General features: G+C 55.2%; 5 protein-coding genes across 5 annotated transcripts; 3 read left to right on the forward strand and 2 right to left on the reverse strand.

Moving 5' to 3' along the window:
- Nucleotides 1-737: 737 nt before the first annotated feature.
- Nucleotides 738-2,972, reverse strand: JN550_007437 (uncharacterized protein; the record flags this gene model as incomplete). Its single annotated transcript, XM_049319287.1, has 4 exons — nucleotides 738-1,839; nucleotides 1,892-1,962; nucleotides 2,021-2,060; nucleotides 2,113-2,972. 4 exons carry the CDS (start codon nucleotides 2,970-2,972, stop codon nucleotides 738-740), a joined length of 2,073 nt encoding a protein of 690 aa, XP_049170719.1.
- Nucleotides 2,973-6,904: 3,932 nt separating this feature from the next.
- Nucleotides 6,905-9,829, forward strand: JN550_007438 (uncharacterized protein; the record flags this gene model as incomplete). Its single annotated transcript, XM_049319288.1, has 3 exons — nucleotides 6,905-6,907; nucleotides 7,053-9,617; nucleotides 9,674-9,829. 3 exons carry the CDS (start codon nucleotides 6,905-6,907, stop codon nucleotides 9,827-9,829), a joined length of 2,724 nt encoding a protein of 907 aa, XP_049170720.1.
- Nucleotides 9,830-10,681: 852 nt separating this feature from the next.
- JN550_007439 (uncharacterized protein) lies at nucleotides 10,682-11,695 on the reverse strand (the record flags this gene model as incomplete). The annotated part of the gene is made up of 1 exon (XM_049319289.1): nucleotides 10,682-11,695. One exon carries the CDS (start codon nucleotides 11,693-11,695, stop codon nucleotides 10,682-10,684), a length of 1,014 nt encoding a protein of 337 aa, XP_049170721.1.
- Nucleotides 11,696-13,952: 2,257 nt separating this feature from the next.
- Nucleotides 13,953-15,067, forward strand: JN550_007440 (uncharacterized protein; the record flags this gene model as incomplete). Its single annotated transcript, XM_049319290.1, has 3 exons — nucleotides 13,953-14,270; nucleotides 14,328-14,643; nucleotides 14,712-15,067. 3 exons carry the CDS (start codon nucleotides 13,953-13,955, stop codon nucleotides 15,065-15,067), a joined length of 990 nt encoding a protein of 329 aa, XP_049170722.1.
- Nucleotides 15,068-16,335: 1,268 nt separating this feature from the next.
- JN550_007441 (uncharacterized protein) lies at nucleotides 16,336-18,795 on the forward strand (the record flags this gene model as incomplete). Its single annotated transcript, XM_049319291.1, has 4 exons — nucleotides 16,336-16,801; nucleotides 16,910-17,008; nucleotides 17,134-17,704; nucleotides 17,757-18,795. The coding sequence occupies 4 exons, from the start codon at nucleotides 16,336-16,338 to the stop codon at nucleotides 18,793-18,795; spliced, it is 2,175 nt and encodes a 724-aa protein (XP_049170723.1).
- Between the last annotated feature and the right edge of the window lie 229 nt (nucleotides 18,796-19,024).

Below are 19,024 nucleotides of genomic sequence, written 5' to 3' on the forward strand. Positions count from 1 at the left end.
TTGTGACAGAGTATGGTAGGGATGGACACAGTTGCACGCCATGCAAGGGAAGATCAAACTTGCATATATAGCAGAAAATGCTGCGTAACCAACCACAAATGAACATAGGTGTAGTCTGTGTGAGCTGCGGTTGCTTGCCAATCCACGGCGTGGAGCTGTAAAAACCAACGGTGAAACTACCCTGCCAAGGTGTGAGTCCAGTATTGGCCTGGCTGTTGTAGATTCACTACATATATCCCTTCTCATATAGCAGCTTCGATGTGGTGCGCTATACCCATTTTGGATTGATCCATACCCTGTATAGTCGGCTCCCTGACAGGCCAATAAGAGGGCGAGGCGAAGTGCCACCCTTGGGAGGGCACGATGGTCATTAAGTCCGTTGCCAGGAACAGGACTGACCTAAAATCGAAGATAATCCCAGCTGAACACTGTCGCGGCTTATGTTGAGTGAAAGAGGTATGTTTGCGTTGCGCTGGCACGGTGATCCCATAACATGAGATTTATGGGGTTTGGGGTTCGTTCTACGGCTTCTCTGCAACGGTCTGGAGGTCTGAATAGTTTCTGTAGTTGTACAATAAGCAGTTCTTCAAGTGACGTAAGAAGTTTGAATTTATTTTCTGCCAAAACCCGGTCAGACTGTGCCCAGGAATCCACTTAGCCCATTATTATTCCTGGGGACGAGGGCAGCGTCTGCATCGTTATGTGACTGGTCTTCCACCCAACGATATGAAGCAATATCAACGGAATACGAAACTGTGCTTCCCTCCACCGCTCCGTATCAAAACCGACTTTCGTCCGCCCCGCCCTTCCACAATCTCAAAAACGGACCGCTTTCCCTGACCACCGTTCACCACGGCATCCATCCCGTCTACGGGGACAACGACCTCGCCCGTCGTCCCATCCGGCACGTCGTAGTCGACCTTGATCGAGCCGTCGTCCGTCTTGGTCCAGCTGGCCTGGAACTTGCCCAGCCTGGTGGTGAAGCCGCCCTCGGCATGCGTGAGGTCGCCGGGCTGCGGCGCCAGGCGCCACTCGGAGCCGGCGCGCCCCGTGACGCTGAGCCCGAGGATGTGCTCCGTCAGCGCCGTGACGGGGCCGGTGGCCCAGCCGTGGGCGTGCGACGTGTACGAGTAGACCTCCTGGTAGCCGGCATCGTGGCGGTAGCCCCAGGTGCCGTCGACCAGGTAGCCCTCGATCATGGTGCTCTGGGTGCCGTTGGGGTGGTTGAGGTACCAGCCCCAGCTGCGGCGGATCAGCTCGAGAGCGCGCTGCGTCTGCCCCGCGAGGAGGTGGGCTTGGATCTCGAATGACGAGACGAAGGGCGAGATCTCGCCCGGCAGCTCTTCGCACTCCGCGCCAATCGGCGTCCAGTTCTGGGTCAGGTAGGTGGAAACAGCTGCGGCCTCGCTCGACGAGGCGTTCACGAGGCCAAAGTAGACTGCCAGCGAGTTCCCATCCTGGGGATGGATGTTCCTTCTTTCCGACGTATCAAAAAAGGCGCCGGATTGGCTATCCCAGTTATTGGTGATAGTCAGTCCCTTGATCTTCTCAGCCTGCTCAAGCCAAAGAGGTCCCAAGCCTGTTGTGTCACCGGCCCAATCGGCGAGCACTGCGCCTGTTACCAGTGTACGGTAGAATATCGCCTGCAGTGACGTCAAAGTGCCGTTTGCATTGAGGCGGCCCCAGTCGTGCTCAGCACTGTCGCCGTAAAAGAGTCCGCTTGAGTCGATCTGGTTCAAGGCAAAGTTCATACCGAGCTTATACTTCTCCCAGTTTGCTGTGAGAAAATCGAGGTCGTCTGAGTAAAAAACGTAATTATATGTCCCGATCATGGTCCACCTGCAGCATGGTAAATATCTGTTGTCGCCCGAGCAAATGTTCGGCAGCTCACATGTGGTACGAATCACTCCCAGTCGCAAACAGCGGGACCCCAGAGAAAGGGAACTCGCCCGAGGCTGTGTCCTACCACGAAATATTAGTGCTGCAATCCACGTGGTGATGAGTGGAACGTTTCACCAACCTGGTAGTCGTACAAGGACTGGATAGCATTTTTCGTGCTCCTGCAAAACGTTTCAGCAGAATGAAACAAGCTGCTGGGGGAAGGGAGCGCACTCAAGATCACCCGTACTGTAGAATGAAGCCGGAACAGCTACGCCGAGGTCGCCAGGCCATACAGTTCGATCCCGCTTTGCGCCATCAGTAAGAATTGTCTCCCCCGGCCCAAGTTGTCCGGTATTCTGCCATCCCGTCTCAGGTGCGGGCCAGACCCGACCGGTAGACGGATGAACGGCGTCGGTCTGGAGGGTGTAGGCACCGCTATACCAGATCTTGTTCAACAGATCATCGCTACTATGAAAATAACCTTGGTATGCCCGCAGGTCCGACCACGTTGGTTGAAAGGCGATTTCCAAGGATACGTTGTGTATCTGAACGGAAGCACTGCCGGGCTGAAGGAACAAAGTCATGTAGCGGAATCCCCCACGTAGCTTTTCATCCGGCATAACATAGGTGAAGTCCCCCTGGCTCGAGAAGTTTGCATAGATTGCACCATCCTCCCTGGAATAGATTCCGCTGGAGCTGTCCGAGCTCGGCCCTACGTAGTCTTTGGCTTCCGTGAAAGATAACCCAAGAGCATTGCTCCCATCCACCGAAGTTACGGTGTAGTCGAGGGTGACAATCCCACCGACTTCGAGGCCAAAGTCAAAGACCACTGTGCTCAGCTGATGGTCCAGCGCCAGAACGCTCGGCCACGAGTCGATGTGTTCACCACTGATTGTATTCGATATTGCTGAAGGGGCCACCGTTCTCGACGAAGGGGCGAAATTGTTGCTTTCCCATTCTCCAGGGAATGAAGCAGACTGAATACTGCTACATGGCGTATCCTTCCAGCAAGACTGGGCAAAACCTTGTTGTACGGCGACCAAGGACGACAGTAGGAGCCAGGTGCCCACTGGCAGGGCAGAGATGGCCATCTGAGCAAGGTAATGACCTGATAAAGCACGACACAATGATAAAATCCCAAACGTTACGAGAGAAAGATAAACGCAAACATCGGGGTGTCAAGTACACGCCGATGACGAGATAAAGTTTGGATTCCCTGGCCATGACCTGGCTGTCGGCCGATTTTAAACAAACATAACGCGACGCGGACTGCTGCCGTAGCTAAGGTACCAAGAACGACCCCCGGGAAACTTGTGCGGGTGCATACCCACGGGGATCCATCGTATCTCAAGCTGCATTCTCGTGTGGTGTGTACACACAGTAGCGGGACATGACAAGTAATTCTGGGGTGACCGGGCCTGCAAATCAGCTAGCGGATCCGGATCCGGGAGGTCTGTCTCGCAGATCACATACCGCGGGTCACGAATATGCGGGGTGATGAGCATGACTCGACCTGGTGCTCGGATCCCGGCCAGAGCCTCGCTGTCGAAGGTGGTATAGGACAAGACCGATGCTTGCCTTTTGGTGTTGATACAGTTGCAGGCTTGACTTGAACCCGTACTGTTTACAACAGGAAGCAGGTCTCTAGGAAGAGCCCCAATCCGAGAGACAATTACGATCATTTGGCTTCGGGAGCAATTCTTTCCAACCAGCACTTTTAAGGCCAACTTGGTACTCGTTATCTATTCGTATGACTACTGTTTTTTTCTCCGGCTTGCAGCATACCAAGGACGAGGAAAGTGGAGGATGGGCAGGTTACCGGCTTACATGCAGATATGCAGCACGGCGAGGGGCGCGTGAGGAGGCGCATGGTCTTCCACAACGGTGCTAGCAGTCCATGCATTCACAGCGGGTGCTTGAATCCGCGATGGTAACCAACCATGAACCATGAGGCTGATTTTGCACGGGCCAGAAGCCTGTGTTGCACGATGCCGTGGACTACAACGCTCCAAGGGGCATTTGGAGTAGGCTTGAGGCTGCTGTTACACGAAGCAGCGATCCACTGCAAGGCCTTCAATTCTCAACAAGGCTGTGCGAGGTCAACAGGGTCAACATGGAGGCAACAACTGCCGTGTCATGGGGCACGACGTTTTCAATAGGCGGTCTGGTTCGTGACCAGCAGGTGTTCAATATCCCCCGCATCACGCTGCAACGTGACGAAGGGTTCGCTGAATAGAGGGCGTCCAACACTGCTCAGCTGCAAGCAACATTGTGCGACGATTGGTTGAGGAATCCATCCTGATCTTTAGCTACCAGGGTACCGAAGAGGTCCCTAGGTTAGCGGCGTCGGATGATCCTGGTCTCCGACTTCACGCCCGCAAGATGGCAGCTCCATGATCCGGAGACCGGGTGACTTCCCTGAATGTCTATCCTTTATCGATTCTGCAGAGCCTGTAGGAAGGCTTCGGCCCATCCTGGATGGGGGAATTCTGACTACCTGCATAGGTAGGCAAGGAACTCCGGGTAGAGATGTTAGTACGCCTGCCCAGCAAGCCCAGGTCCTCACGACGCAAGCAAAATGTTAGTTTTGAACGCCGCGCAGGCAGTTTTACCCCTGAAGTCTATTCCAAGGTTCCCCCTGAACAACTGCTCAAGCGCCAGCCTTGCCCGACTGGAACCCCTTGATACTACATCCGCAGCGGCGCCCGCAAAATAGATGGCAGGAAGGGCATGCCTGTGATCAGGGCTCGACTGCGCACCCAGCAACTAGGTACCGTAGTTACACAGTTTGAAGTTCTTTCGGTCTGTCGCCGTTATCCTTCAGGGCAGGCCAGGTCATGTTCGAAATTGGTTGGCGGGGTGGGGTGAGCAAATCAGCCACTTGACGACACAGGTATATGGCCGATTGCAGTCATCACTAACAAAGGCCGTCACTATTGTTAGAAGGTAGGTGGCAGGCCAGTGATAAAATCAAGAGCACTTTGCAATCGTATTGGCTGAGTGCTGCGTTCCCGCATTACCATTTCCACGGTGCCAGCCAGCTAGCCGTTTGAGGAGCGCTGGAGCAGAGCGCGACGGGCCCAGCAGAAGAAGGTTACAGGAGCCGAGCGGCATGATGATGTGTTCGGATCTGCGCATGGCCCACGGCATAAATAGCAGAAATGACGTTTTGGCCGCCGCGATGGGCCGTGATCTCCAACGTTTATCCGGGTTTGGGTTCATCGGAGAAGTTTGGGGGTCGGCAGCCAAGCCTCGTTGCACGCTTGCACGCTACGTCCATGACAGGGGCCACGGGCGGTCGTGGAGATAAGAGGCCCCGAGGGTGAGAGCGAGCCCAAAGAGACAAGAGGGACAAAACCGTGGCGGCGCCGCGAGCTCGGCAGGCTGAGATTCTAGTTATGAGATCCGGGGGTTAAGGTAAGGTGGCGGTGGTTTTGGGCGAATTCAAATTACATGATAGGATGCTTGGGTGCAGCCGCTTTCAGACACCCAAACTTAAAATTATGGAGGACTAATTGAGGACCTCGCCGGTGGGAACATTAGGCCTGGGGGCCTGGCTGGTGGGCACCCAGGCGGGAGCCCAGGCGACTGGATCTGGCTCTCATCAATGCGGACGCGCCGCTTGTCAATGCATGCAGGTGCCCTGTTCCTGTTCAGTGCCCGGGAGGCCGTCCCCTAACTTCTAAGGGGGGGGGTCACGGTCGGAAGCCCCTTTGGGCGTCTTTGAGATGCGCGGACGACGAGGGAAATTGTGCAAAGGCTTTTCTTGTTCCTGTTGCAGCGACAAAGAGGAATGGACCAGCACGGCAGTCCAGTGTCTAGATACAGGCGGTCCACCATTCAAGGGTTTACGGCCGCTGCACGCCGAGATGGAGAGAACAGTATTCGGCAAGACGAGCCGTCCGTTTTACTCAATTATATAGGTGGTGGCCACGAGAGAAGACGGAATATTAATCCGCACGTGATGCTTCCCAAAGACCTTGCCCCCCCCCCCTCGTAAGCTCTGAGAGTGTGGACGCTAACGTTAATGAATGGCAAGCGAAGGAGACCTCACAGACCTGGAAGAAAGAGGCCCATCAAGGCCCATCAAGGCCCATGGAGGCCTGTCTGGGACATCCATCCATCCATAGTTGGCCCTTGGCCCCCCCGTCCTGCCCGTCCTGCCCGTTCTGCGCGTCCTGCCGTCTACCACGTCCCACTCAGGCCGCTGCCCTGTCCCACTGAGAGAGAGATCCCAGGGCCCCAGTTCCCAGTCCGTCCTTGGTCCCCCGGCCTAGATCCAAGGACCCACGGCCTCCTATTGGCAGCCCCGAGTGCCAATCAATCCCGTCCGCCCATCACCTGCAGGCGACGCCTACGCCTACGCCTATCCCAAGTCCCCATTCCCAGTCTGCCCATTGCCCATTGCCCATTGCCCAGCAGCCAGCGATCCCAAAGGACGCAGGAGATGCACGCCAGAGATACTACCTCCGTGCCATGATCATGAACCACCCCTCGCAATAGCAGTCATTCATTCCTCGAGCCAGCGCAGCATCGCACCCATCCAGTCCGGCGCCCACCCTTCGCCCGTCCGTGTTAGCGAGCCCCCTTTGTTTGTTAGTAGAAGAAGAGGTCCGCCGGGGCAACGACGCCAGCGCAGGAAGAGAAAGAGAGAGGTAGAGACGAGAGCTGGAGAGACGCCTCGTGGTGATCGATCGACGCGACCTGGGCCCCCGACCGTCCACGGCCACCAACTGATAACCACGTCCCATCGTCGACCGCTGCATCCGGTATTTCCTGGCCGTCCGCAATCCCGCCATCGCGAGCCGCCCTCAGAGACCCGATCTTGGGGAAACCCCTTCCACCGACCGACGCCCGCGCTGATTGACTGCCCTACGCCGCTGCCGCTCTGCGCTCCCACGGTAATGCCGCTTTTGCGATACTCGGAATAGTGCCCCGGTGCCACACAAACTTCATCGTATAGGGGCAGATTATGTGCTTTGGGCTTCACTCGTGAGGTCGCACCACCACTCCGATATAGATGATGGTGAGTTCCTTGCCGCTCCCGTCCCTGCTCCTGCTCCTGCTCCTGCTCCACCCCCGAAGGCCTCGGGGCTGCCGCCCGAGATAGCACTCCCACCCTTCCTCGCCGCCACGCTCCCCCTGGAAACAAGAGCTGACCTTTCTGTCAGACCTCGTCGCGGCCCCGCCATGTCGGTAACAGCTTCGCGAGCCGGCGTGGCCATGCTAACCAGCTGTCCATATCCGATTCGAGCCACCACATCACTGAAACTATAGGCACACTGTACGGCGACGACGACGACTACCAGTCCAATGACCGGCCCCTCAGCTTCATCGCTTCCCCATATGGCGGCGAACAGATCACGCGCCATCGCGGGGACCCTCAGTCTTCCGAGGATCATCCCCTCCGTCTGGTCCGCTCCCATTCAGACCATGCCGGCGAACAGACCAACCCATCTACGAACCATGCCCTCAACGGGTCCGGTCCCAAGAAATCTCACACTCTGCCCGGCCGCATGCCAAGCCAGAGGAACGGCGCCCCAGGTGGTCCTCTGTCGCCCAAGTCGCCAACGCTGAGGGAGATGCGGGGAGGCGAGGCTTCCGAGTTCCCCATGGGGAGCATCGAGAACCCCAGTGATATAGCGCAAGAGCTCAGCAACCTTCAGGCCCTCCGCCGCATGTCCATGGATGTGTCCAACACCTCCGATCCTGACTTGCTGCCCTTCCAGAACATGTCCCTCATGGCCATGCCCTCGATCGCCCCCCAAGGCGACGACGACGAGGCTGACCCTTCCCGCCTGCTGTGGGTGCCTGCTGGTGTGCACCCGGAGCTGGCCCCCACCGAATTCAAAAACTTCCTCGAGAAACGGGTGCAGACGATAAAACGGCGGTCCAACGACTCGTCCCTCTCTGTGGACGGCCTCGACAGGAGCAACTCGGGCTCGCTGAGGCGGAAGAAGTCCATGCTCTCCAGGCAGATCGACAACGCCGGCGGCCGTGGGGCTGATGGGTACATGGATGGCGCAGAGCGGCTGGAGAGGAAAAAGTCGACGGACCTCTCAGGACAACCCTTGCCAGAGGGGCTGAGCTTGGACGAACTTGTGAAGGACCCCTCCAAGGCCGTGCAGAAACTCACGCTGGAATCGCAGCAAACCGGAGGCGACAGTCCGGCGGACGACATGCCAATACTGCCTGTGGCGCCGGGCATGGGCCTCCGTCGCTCGACGAGGACGACATATCGGAAAGGCGGCAGTCTGAAGGACCGGCAGGGTGGCTCCGTGAGGGGTGATCGCTTACCCTTCTCGAAACGTATTGCGGCTCGAAAGGCCGGGGAGGATGCTGGTGATGCGTCGTCGCCCATACTGGAGTCGCCCATCGATGCGCCCCCTGGCCACGGCCTCTCGCGGGTTCAGTCTGAACCTGTCGGCCCGCTGGCTGACAACTACTCTCGTCCATCACGCTCGGTCAGGAGACAACAGGGATTCACGCATGATGCAGACGTTGGCTCCTCCGAGGAAACACCACAGACATACCAGGATCCGGCGCCAGTTCGGCCAGCAGAGCCGAAGCGCATTCCGTCCAATGAAGGATCTCGCGCACCACAGATCCCTCAAATTATCGAATCGCCTGCATTTGAGGATGAATTGGCAGAATATCAATCGTCCCAGTACCAGTCGAGACTATACCCCGAGCGTTCATCGTCGCAACCAGTTGTTGCGCAGCCCGCATCTCAGCCGGCTCAGGTGCCTGAGGAGCCACCCGCACGCTCGAGCAGGCGACCTAATAATTATGGCCAGCCTGCACAAGCTGCAAGTCAACCCCAACCCTCGCCACCAGCGGCACCGCCGTCACAACAAACTGCACGACCTCCAAAGACAGAGCAGTCACTAAATGAAATGGCTCACCAGCCATCACCCTTACCAGGGGGAGGGGCTACGAGGACTGACAGCCTCACTTTCATCCCGACTTTTGCAGCTCCCGAGGAAAGGAAGCCAGAAAAGAAGGGCAAAAAGGATTCCGAGAGCAAAAGCACTTCGTGGAAATGGTTCAAGAGTGATGACAAGGATAAAAAGAAGAAGGAGGAGAAGAAGGAGGAGAAGAAGGAAGATGACGTCAAGAAGTCTAAGGCCAAGGCCTTCGTCGAGAAAGCACACGACAATGTACGATTGGACGTCTTGCAGACTTCGATCGACACCGTCAAACAGAAAGGCCGCGAGAGCCTGTTGTTGGACCGGGACAGCGTGGACAGTAAGCTAGAGGAGGAAAGAAGGAAAGAAGGCCACCGGAAGAGCGAGTCGAAGAAGGAGAAAGACGGCCTATTCGCCAACTTTTTTGGAGGAAAAAAGAAGGGGGACAGGGATTCAGGCGGCAGAAAGTCTTATGGGAACCGGCCTCTATCTCCGGAACCGGCACCATACCGACCCCTCGAGCCAGATGTCGACTATCACTGGACCCGCTTCCCTATCCTCGAGGAGCGTGCAATTTATAGGATGGCGCATATCAAACTGGCGAATCCCCGGCGAGCGCTATACAGCCAGGTCTTACTCAGCAACTTCATGTACGCCTACCTTGCCAAAGTGCAGGCAATGCATCCTCAAATCCAGGTGCCTCAATCGCCTCAGCAGAAACGACTTCAACAGGAGGAAGAGAGGCGGCGCCGTGAGCAGGAGCAGCAATACCTGGAACAGCAGCAAGCGCAGGAGAGCATTGAACAGTATAACTTTGAATACCACCGCGTGAGTATCCTCACTGCTGAACTAGGGTGTATTTGCATACTAACGGGAAGACGCAGGAGTCGAATCAATACGGTAATTCAGATGTGCAACAAAGTGGGGACTACCCGGAAGACGCCGAGGTGTATGACTATGAACACGGCAAGGAGCAATACGGCACGAATGGCGGCTACCACGATAATCGGCAGCATGATGAACGGGATGATATGTGGTGATCATGGCGATCAATCTCTAGTCATGTAATCGGAACCTGACGCCACTACATGAAGCCACCACAAAGGCGCTTTTCCATGGCAGACATCATCTGCTGGTACACGCACACGCAGACTGGGGCGTTGAGAGAGTTTGACGTTGAATATCAGGACGAGATCTCAGCTAATATCAGCAATCCATGTCCCGACGCATAGAATTGAAGTTGAAGGAGGATATCGAATCGCCACTGCCATGTCTTTGGTGCATCTGCAAGTTGGAACCGGGGGGTTATTCTTGATATTTAACGTCTTTCTGCTCCAATTCCCACCAACGCGCCTGTCTGCGACGAAGGCGTGCGCTCTTCCAATACCCTTGTTATAAGACATATTGAGGGAAGAAGAGCGACGATGATCCGCAGCCGACGCGGCAAGCGAGGGAAGTAGACGCGACTTGAAACCAGTGGCCAGGTCTTGTACCCTTGAAGGGGCACAATATTAGACTACTGGTCCTGCGCGCTGCAGATCACACCGACTTGAGATGTATGATAGGTCTGGAACTGGAACATCTATGGGTGAGGAGGGTACAAGGCATTAAACATAGCACGGGAATGAGCCTCGCATCCTGTGAGTAGAAGGGAATGGGGCTGTGATAGGATCAAGGCGGTTTATACAAAGAAACGACACGATATTGCGATGTTCTCAGGACCCCGTAATGCTACTATATCTACTCAGTATAGCTAGTAGTGAGAGGCGAGAGAGTGCATGGTCATGGTGGAAATGTCATGCATATGCCATTCTTGCCACGTATAATCTATAGTCTATAACTCTATTGGGTATCACCCCAACTCCTATGATACAAATACGCTTATACAACTATCAAAATGCCTTTTCATACGCCTCCTTGAGCACAGCGGCCTCCGTCGGGTATCGCCACGGCAAGATCACATCAGGCATTCCGTCCACGACAAACCCAGATTCCACATACTCGAGCTCCCCATCGCCCCGGTCACGCATGACCCTGGGGTAGCAGCACGCCTTCGCGTACTCCCAGTATGCTGGATAGTACCCGGCCTGGCTCCAGTCCAGGATCCCCGTCACCCTGCCGTCCTCGTCGACGACGACATTCCGCGGCGTCAAGTCCCCGTGCGTGAAGACAAACCCCTGCTCGGCCGCCGCCGGGCGCAGCCCCAGCAGCCGGTGCTCGATATCTCGCACCTCTCGCACGTCCTCGTCATCCTCCTCGTCCTCCTCATCATCACAACACCCATCCTCATCCCCGTCTACGCTGGCGTCCAGCGTCCGGTCCAGAAATCCGTCCACAATGTGGCGCCGGAACGCCGTCTCGGAGCTGTAAACGCCCTGGTGCAGCTGCAGCATGACGTCGCGGGCGGGCTCGCCATCCACGGCGGCGATGCGGTCCGGGCCACCGGGCCCCGTTTCCAGCGCGCGCATCTGCGCCACGAACCCGCGGAGCTGCGCGGCGACCCGCCGCCGCGCCCCGGCCCCCAGCAGCTCGTACACGTCGGCCAGCAGCGCGCCGGCCACGCCGTCCATGCGCAGGCACCAGTGGCCGGTGGCGGGGTCGCGCCAGCACCCGCGGGCCGCCGGCACGGGCACCGTCGTCCGCCGCCGCACGAAGGCCAGCGTGCGCGCCTCGGTCGGCCGCACCAGCCGCCCCGTCTTGACTACGGTGCCGTCCGGCAGGCGGTAGAGCCGGGCGAAGCGCGGGCGGTGGCCGATCTGCGGGTACGCGGACAGGTCCGGGGGTGCTGGGATGAGGTGGATGTCTAGCGGAGACGGAGACGGAGACGGAGGGGAGGTCTGCTGCTGGTCTGCGGCTTGGTGGTCCCCGTCTTCTGGCGGAGGGGTGGGGAGTTGGGGGCGCGCCATAATGGGTTTGTGATGGAGGACGTGGATAGGTGACTCGTCCTGTGTGTTGAGATATTGTTGCTTAGCTTATTGGGAATATTGTATAGCTGCTGCTGGTGAGTATGTGCTGTAGATGCCAGGACAGGGCTAGTAGACTTACTGCGTATATGCCGGGTCGCCTCAGCCGTGGTTGAGTTGTTCGGCCGGGCGGTTGCTATAGGATTTTGATATTCTCTATCATAAACCCCCATCGACTGCGTCTATAGTCTGGGGCTAAAATTCCAGAAAGAGAGGAGGAATATACGCAATAGAAATGAGCGTTGTGCAGAACGGGTTTCGTAGGGCTGATATAGCCCTGCAAGTGCGGACGAGCTGAAGGGTCCTTGCGGGTGACTGATCACATCCCCGGGGTAGGTTCGTCAGCCTAGACGGAGCCACAAACGCCCTGCAATCTATTTCGAATCCGGGTCTTTGGTACGTATGGCGTGCTGTCCGTCGCCAGATAAGGTTCGGTCAGATCCTGGGATGGAGGCGTGCGGCCGCCGAAATCTGCAACGCCAGGGGTGAGATTGCTTCTGCTTGGCCCTTTCTTTTTATGCCTTTTTGAATCTTTCGTGTAGATGAACCACCAAAAAGGAAGTTTCCGGCCGCTAATGTTACCCACGCGCAAGCTCGGCATCCTATGAGTTTGGGGATCAGTTACTATGCGGATTTGTGCGGTCTGCTGTGAAGAAATCAGAGGCAATGTAAACTTTTTGTGAGAAGTGATAAATCATCAGGGGTCGAGAAGCAAACCAGCGTAAGCCTGCGACCATTGCTTTCGTAGAGGGTATTGAGAAACTCGCTCAACTCGCATTCCTGTTAAGTTTTCCACATTGCGGGTGTAACTATGTCGGCCCAGGCTCTTGGATACTAAGTAAGTTGCCGCTCAGATGAGGCGTTCCCGAGCTGCTGTTAGCTCCTGCGGATGACGTTAGATTTTGAGGGCGTATTAGTATTGCTCGGATGACCAGCTCTTCCATGGGAGCAGAGAATTTGGTCTTGGGGAAGTTACGATGGTTTTCACATTCACTCCCGCTTTGGCCATACACTGGTCACTTGCAGCCACCGTAATGCTACTGGATTATGTTAATGCGCTCATAAAGGGTATACTCGAAATGCGGATTGCACCAGATATAGAACTTTGGCAAGCAGAGTTCCAACGGCAGTCGCTCCTCAAGCGAATGCTTCTTTGCCTTTCAACAACATCCTAAAAGCTGTAATTACCAGAACTGCCAAAGAGTAGGTTATAACAGAAAGTCAGAGAAGTAAGGTTGAGTGTGGCGTAGAGTGTTATTCCGAGAACCACACGAACAGGTCCTTGGAACACTAACGACCTATCCGGCAGTGATGGGAATGCCACTCCATGGTTTGGAATATCTGGACCGGCGGTAGTCGGGACCTTCAGGCGCCTGATTGCAATGGGCATGGGACCGAAAAGGCTCAGAGAACTGTGTACAGGTCCGATTTGGTTCTCATATGTCCACCAGATATGATAATACAACGGGCTCCTACTGTCCCTACTGTACCTACTGCCCCTCACAATTGACTCATCCGAGCTTTTAGCCTGTTCATCTGTGCGAATGTTCACTCTGATCTCCACGTCGGTCGAGGGAAGAAATCGTGAGAGGGCAATTTGGGACAGTGATAAGAATCCACGAGACGTCAAGGGTTGACTTTTACTGTTTTTAACCCGCTTCCAGAAGACGTGATTTCAAGGGAAGGATAAAATATCATATTTTCAGCCCAGACTACTTGTAAGTGCCCTCTTAAGGAGAAACATACCGCCATTCCCGTCGTGCTGAAACAAAATACATGAAATGGAAGCGTTGCAAATCGAATGCATGTGTATTGGAGGCAATTATTAGAACAGTATAAAGTGGATGAATAAGATAGCTTGACATGAAACATGGGGAAGCTCACCCGGAAGAGGTGAACTGGAGTGCCTCGAAATGCCGAACATAATCGGGACTGTGGACCCACGTATACGGAGACACCCGATGCCCGGCGCACTCCGGGCCCCGCAATATGCGCCGCTGCGCTATCTTGCCGGCTTATCAGCATCTTACCCAACGTCGAAGGGGTGTAACACCGTATATGAAGTAAGCAAGGAATGTTTAGACAGCTGACTCTCGGTTTATTGTACGTGAACTGAGTTTCTAGAGTTCTTATTGTGTAGCAGCACTAGCAAAGCAACAACCAGAAGTCCGGTTTCGCAGTTACTTCCGAGACGTTCAAGATGACTATTGATAAACCCGCTCGCTTCATCATTCCGACGGTCGATCTAGGCCCGTATCTGGCTAACCCGTCCTCGGAAGAGTCGTCCAAGGTCGTCGAACAAGTCCGTCAGGCTTGTATCACCAGTGGCTTCTTCCAAATTGTTAACCACGGCGTCTCCAAGGAGTTGCAGGGTCGAGTATCGAAGGCGGCTGAGGCGGTCTTCGCCTTGCCACTCGAGGAGAAGAAGCAGCTCAGGCACCCGACACTGAAGAACAGAGGTTATGAGATTATCGGATCCCAAGCACTCCAGGAAGGAGCGTTGCCTGACTTGAAAGAGGTATAGTTCTTCTATCGTCTTATAATGCGTGTGTACCGCGGGTGCTGAGATGTACAGGGTTTCTATATCGGCCAACATATACCGCCAGAGGATGAGCGGACCAAGATCCACCCTCACCTGATTGGGCCCAATATATTTCCATCAAGTATCCCCGAGGGAGTTCTGAAAACACCTACGGAGGAGTACTACAGGGAGTGCCTCGGTTTGGCTTCCAAGATTATGGAGATTCTGGCGAAAGGCCTGCCTTATGGAAACGACATCTTCGTCCCCTTCATGTCCAATGACCCTGTGTGCTCAATTAGGTTGCTGCATTACCCACCTCAAAAGTCTACCGACGCCAGACAGCTCGGCGCCGGTGCTCATACAGATTTCGGTGGGTGACTCTAGAATTGACTTGCACGTGATGAGCGAAAGGACGGTGGTTCTGACCGAGAGCAATAGGCGCAATCACTCTGCTTTGGCAGGACATGTCTGGCGGCCTCGAGGTCCTTAACGGCAACACCAACGAGTGGATCCCCATCGACCCCAACCCGGATGCATACGTCGTCAACGTCGGCGACATGCTGTCGATCTGGACCAAGAATGCCTATAAGAGCGCCGTGCACCGGGTCATCAACAAGAGCAATAAGGACCGGTACTCGGTGCCGTTTTTCGTCGACGGAAACACCGACGTCAAGCTTGTGCCGTTCGATGGTAGCGAGCCGCTGACCGGCAAGGTGATCACGGCCGAGGAGCATATGCTGGAGCGGTTTGGTACGACGTACGGTCGGGCGGCTGCTGCTGCTAAGGCTAGTTAGAGCAAAGGTGGTGGTCGTGAATAATATGGGTCAGTAGTACAGCATCTCAATGAGCTCTCAGAATTGACTCCCGAACGAGAACGGGCCTCGCCACTTGATGATAATATACCTACGGTTCAACACACACCGGATTACAGAGTTGATAGTATTTTGCAATCGAGGATGGAGCGAAATACTGAGCTATACTGTGAATCAAAGCCAGACGACGTGTTGACTATGACATTGAGAATTGGTCGCCGCCATGCCGTTTCACATGCCAATAACAAGTTGGAAAAAAAAAAATAGCCGATGGTGTTTGGTTGCAGACAAATGCTCTCTACACCAGGTTTTCTGATGGCATTTTCTTGCGGATCGGGTTTAGTTTACCATCTGAAGAGCTCTCAACATCAGACCACCAGTCATGGTTCGCTTTGGTGCATTTGTATTCTGCATCCCAAGTCATCTTCGAAGTTGCATAGTACATGGTCTCCAGGTACTTGCATGTTTTAGCGTGGTCAAGCCCTAGTCGTCAAAGGCAGAGGTCCCGTCATGACGTATCCCCGTACTCCTCCGACTAAGACACGGGAGCAGGCGACGAGTCTGCGGGCTCCAATTCAACTAGAGGCTCTCACAACGCACCAACAAAATAAATATCATCATTGTCTTGAGAGAACCCTTGAGCCCCTGGTCGAGTGCGAATCCGCTGTTCCGGTCTGGGCTCCTGTTGAACGACTCTCAATCTTGGGATCATCGGTGGATCCCTCGGGGATGAGCCCCCCCAGTTCACCGGCTGCAGCATTCTTTTTTCGCCTGGGGCACAAGTACCAGGCCAATCACACAGTTCGCACCGTTGGAGCTTGGCGGGCCAATTCCCCGTGCTCAAGCTCAGCTCAGAGCTCCCTCTCGCCCTCATTTCTCACCCATCCATCCCACTTTCTCACTGTCGACCGATCGCGACAAGGGGCAGCCGCAGTCCTTTCAACAACAGGTCCTGGACCAAGCCATTGGTGGCGTAGGCTATATCGAGGTTGATACGTGAGGGGGGTTCTAGCTCTGTACTGGTAACAAGCCGCTCGCCGAAGCAACTAGCCACAGAGACCTGCATCCAGTGGCATCCCGTCCTCGACAGCACAAGACGTGACGTGCCGCTTGCGACGACGTAACTACAGCTTTCCGCGCCTTCGCATACGGATCCAACCCAGTCGCCGGATTTTGCTTATTTCAGTATTGTCACTGGAAGACATTTCTACGCCCCAGCTGCTCCCGTTTCTCTCCAATCTTCCCACACCATGCCGCGGCAACGACGCGAACTCGATGCCCTGCGCACTCTCCGCCCAGCCGTCCTAGGCCTTGGCAAAGCCCTTGCTTTGGGCTACTCGACCGTGACCGCCGCCCCAACATCGATTCGGCCGTGGGACCACCATGACAACGTGCCCGAGGTGGAGGACGGCGCTGGGCTATGGATTCTCTACATTGTTTCCATGATCCTCGTCCTGGCCGGCGGTGCCTTTGCTGGTCTGACCATTGCCTTGATGGGCCAGGACAGCATCTATCTCCAAGTCGTCTCGCAGGACCCGGAGGAGCCGCAGCGTAAGAACGCGAAGAGGGTCTTGTCGCTACTGAACAAGGGGAAGCACTGGGTTCTGGTGACTTTGCTCCTGAGTAACGTCATAGTCAACGAGACCCTACCCGTTGTCCTAGACCGATGCTTTGGTGGTGGTGTGGCTGCCGTCGTGGGAAGTACTGTGCTGATTGGTATGTCGACTCCTGGAGGCCTTCGTTGGCTTGGTTTTGGGACAAGCTGCTCATCAGCTGCCCTTGAAACGTCACTGGAGTACTTTGGCTAACGCTCAATGTCTGCAGTCATCTTCGGCGAGGTCCTCCCTCAGTCTATATGTGTGCGCTACGGCTTACAGATTGGTGGCTATATGTCGAAACCTGTGCTCTTCCTCATGTGGGCAAGTAAGTAACCTAATGATGCCACTGTCCGTTCCGTGGTCGTGTTCCGTACGCGCTCGTGTCGCCGAAGTGACCACCACAGACACGAGACTATAATCTATTTGGAAAATGCTAATTCCATATTACAGTGTTCCCCCTTGCGTGGCCTACCGCAAAGCTTCTCGACAAACTTCTCGGTGAAGACCACGGCACCGTCTACAAGAAGAGTGGACTGAAGACCTTGGTGACACTCCACAAGTCCGTCGGAGATGTCGGCGAAAGGTTGAACCAGGACGAGGTTACGATCATCAGCGCCGTGCTGGATTTGAAGAGAAAGCCTGTCGAGGAGGTCATGACTCCCATGGCTGATGTCCTGGTCTTATCCGAGGATACTGTACTGGATGAGGAGATAACATCACTCGTCTCGGATGCGGGTTTCTCTCGCATCCCAATCCACCGGGCAGGAAACGATAGAGATTTTGTTGGTATGCTGTTGGTCAAGATGCTCATCACGTACGATCCTGAGGATGCCAAGCGAGTTAGGGACTTCGCATTGGCTGCGCTCCCAGAAACACGCCCTGAGACGAGTTGTTTGGATATTCTCAACTTCTTCCAAGAGGGGAAGTCACACATGGTTTTGATCTCTGAATACCCTGGTGAATCGCATGGGGCTCTCGGTGTCGTCACCCTGGAGGACGTTATTGAAGAGCTGATCGGAGAGTGAGGATCCCCCTGACCAGGAGCTCTTATTTCACCTTGCTGACTCAAACAGGGAAATCATTGACGAATCTGATGTGTACATTGATGTACACAAGGCCATCCGCCGCAGTCACCCGGCACCGAAGGCTCGAGTCCAGCGCAAGGATGTTATGGTGAAGGATGTCGCTGTCAAGGATGGAAAGCTGATCGACCTGGATGAGGAAGAAGAAGATGGCCATCGCTTGCAACTTAGCCGGACAGCGTCCCTCACTGGTAGGAACGACTCGTCCGCGATATTGTCGAGCAGTCCGAGAACCACTTTGTTGATGCGCAGGAGCTCGACGGGCCAAGACGGCAAGATGGTCCACACGACGGTTCCGGTCAAGGCCAATTACGAAGAGATGAGGGGCCACCTAAAGCATCTAGGTCCATCCAACCCAGCGTCAAACCCAAAGAGCACCAAGGTATCAACGGTCAAGATCAAGCAAGGCTCTGGAAATCAAAGCCGTTCCGCGTCCGTTGCATTGGACCCTCACCCAGCAGATTCAGCTGATACCGACGGGGTCAACGAACGCACAAGCCTGTTGAGACCAGCTCCGAACGGGAAGGAGGCAAGCTATACGGACCCATCTCCACCCCCGCCTGAGCCCACGCCGCCGAAACTCATTGTCACCGGTAACGAGGGTGCGGATGAAGATGGAGCCCAGGGGTCAGAAACAGTTGGTCATATAAAGGCTGCCGTGAGCAGCACCTCGCTCGCAGGGTCTGCCAAGAGTATCGCAGCGTCCCCTACCGGCAACCTCATGTCGGCTATAGAGCGCCGTCAGACAAACAGGGGCAGCGTTCGTAGCGGCAGCATTACCGAAATTGAAGTGAAGATGGGTGGCGTGCGCAAATTCGTCCTCGAAGCCACTAGCTCTGGCGAAGACGAAGAGGGCGAAGGCAGCAAGTCTAGTCCTACGTTAGGCCAAGTGCCAGAGGAGCATCACGAGGACATCCACTCCGATGCTGTGGCCTCCGAAACCACAGACAAGTCCGCCGCCGAGACCAGTCAAGGCAGTTCGAATAAGAAGAAGAACAACCGCCGCAAGAAGAGAAAGGGTGGCAAGTAGACATGATCTGCATCAAACAGGGATGCACAACGTTGTATTAATACCATGTACATAACTTGGGTCATTGTCTTTGTACATTAGCTATACCGGGGTTTCCGCAGATGGCATTAAACAAGATCATCATCGTTACACTTTCCGCCGTCTTAGATAATTGTGTGAAGTGCAATTCCCTGTTCACCTGTCTAGAGGCTCAAAGTAGTCGTCAAGTCATATGAATCATTCTTTGCCT

The sequence above is a fragment of the Neoarthrinium moseri genome (assembly GCF_022829205.1).
Source record: "Neoarthrinium moseri strain CBS 164.80 chromosome Unknown scaffold28_Wmoseri_CBS_16480, whole genome shotgun sequence".
NCBI lineage: Eukaryota > Fungi > Ascomycota > Sordariomycetes > Amphisphaeriales > Apiosporaceae > Neoarthrinium > Neoarthrinium moseri.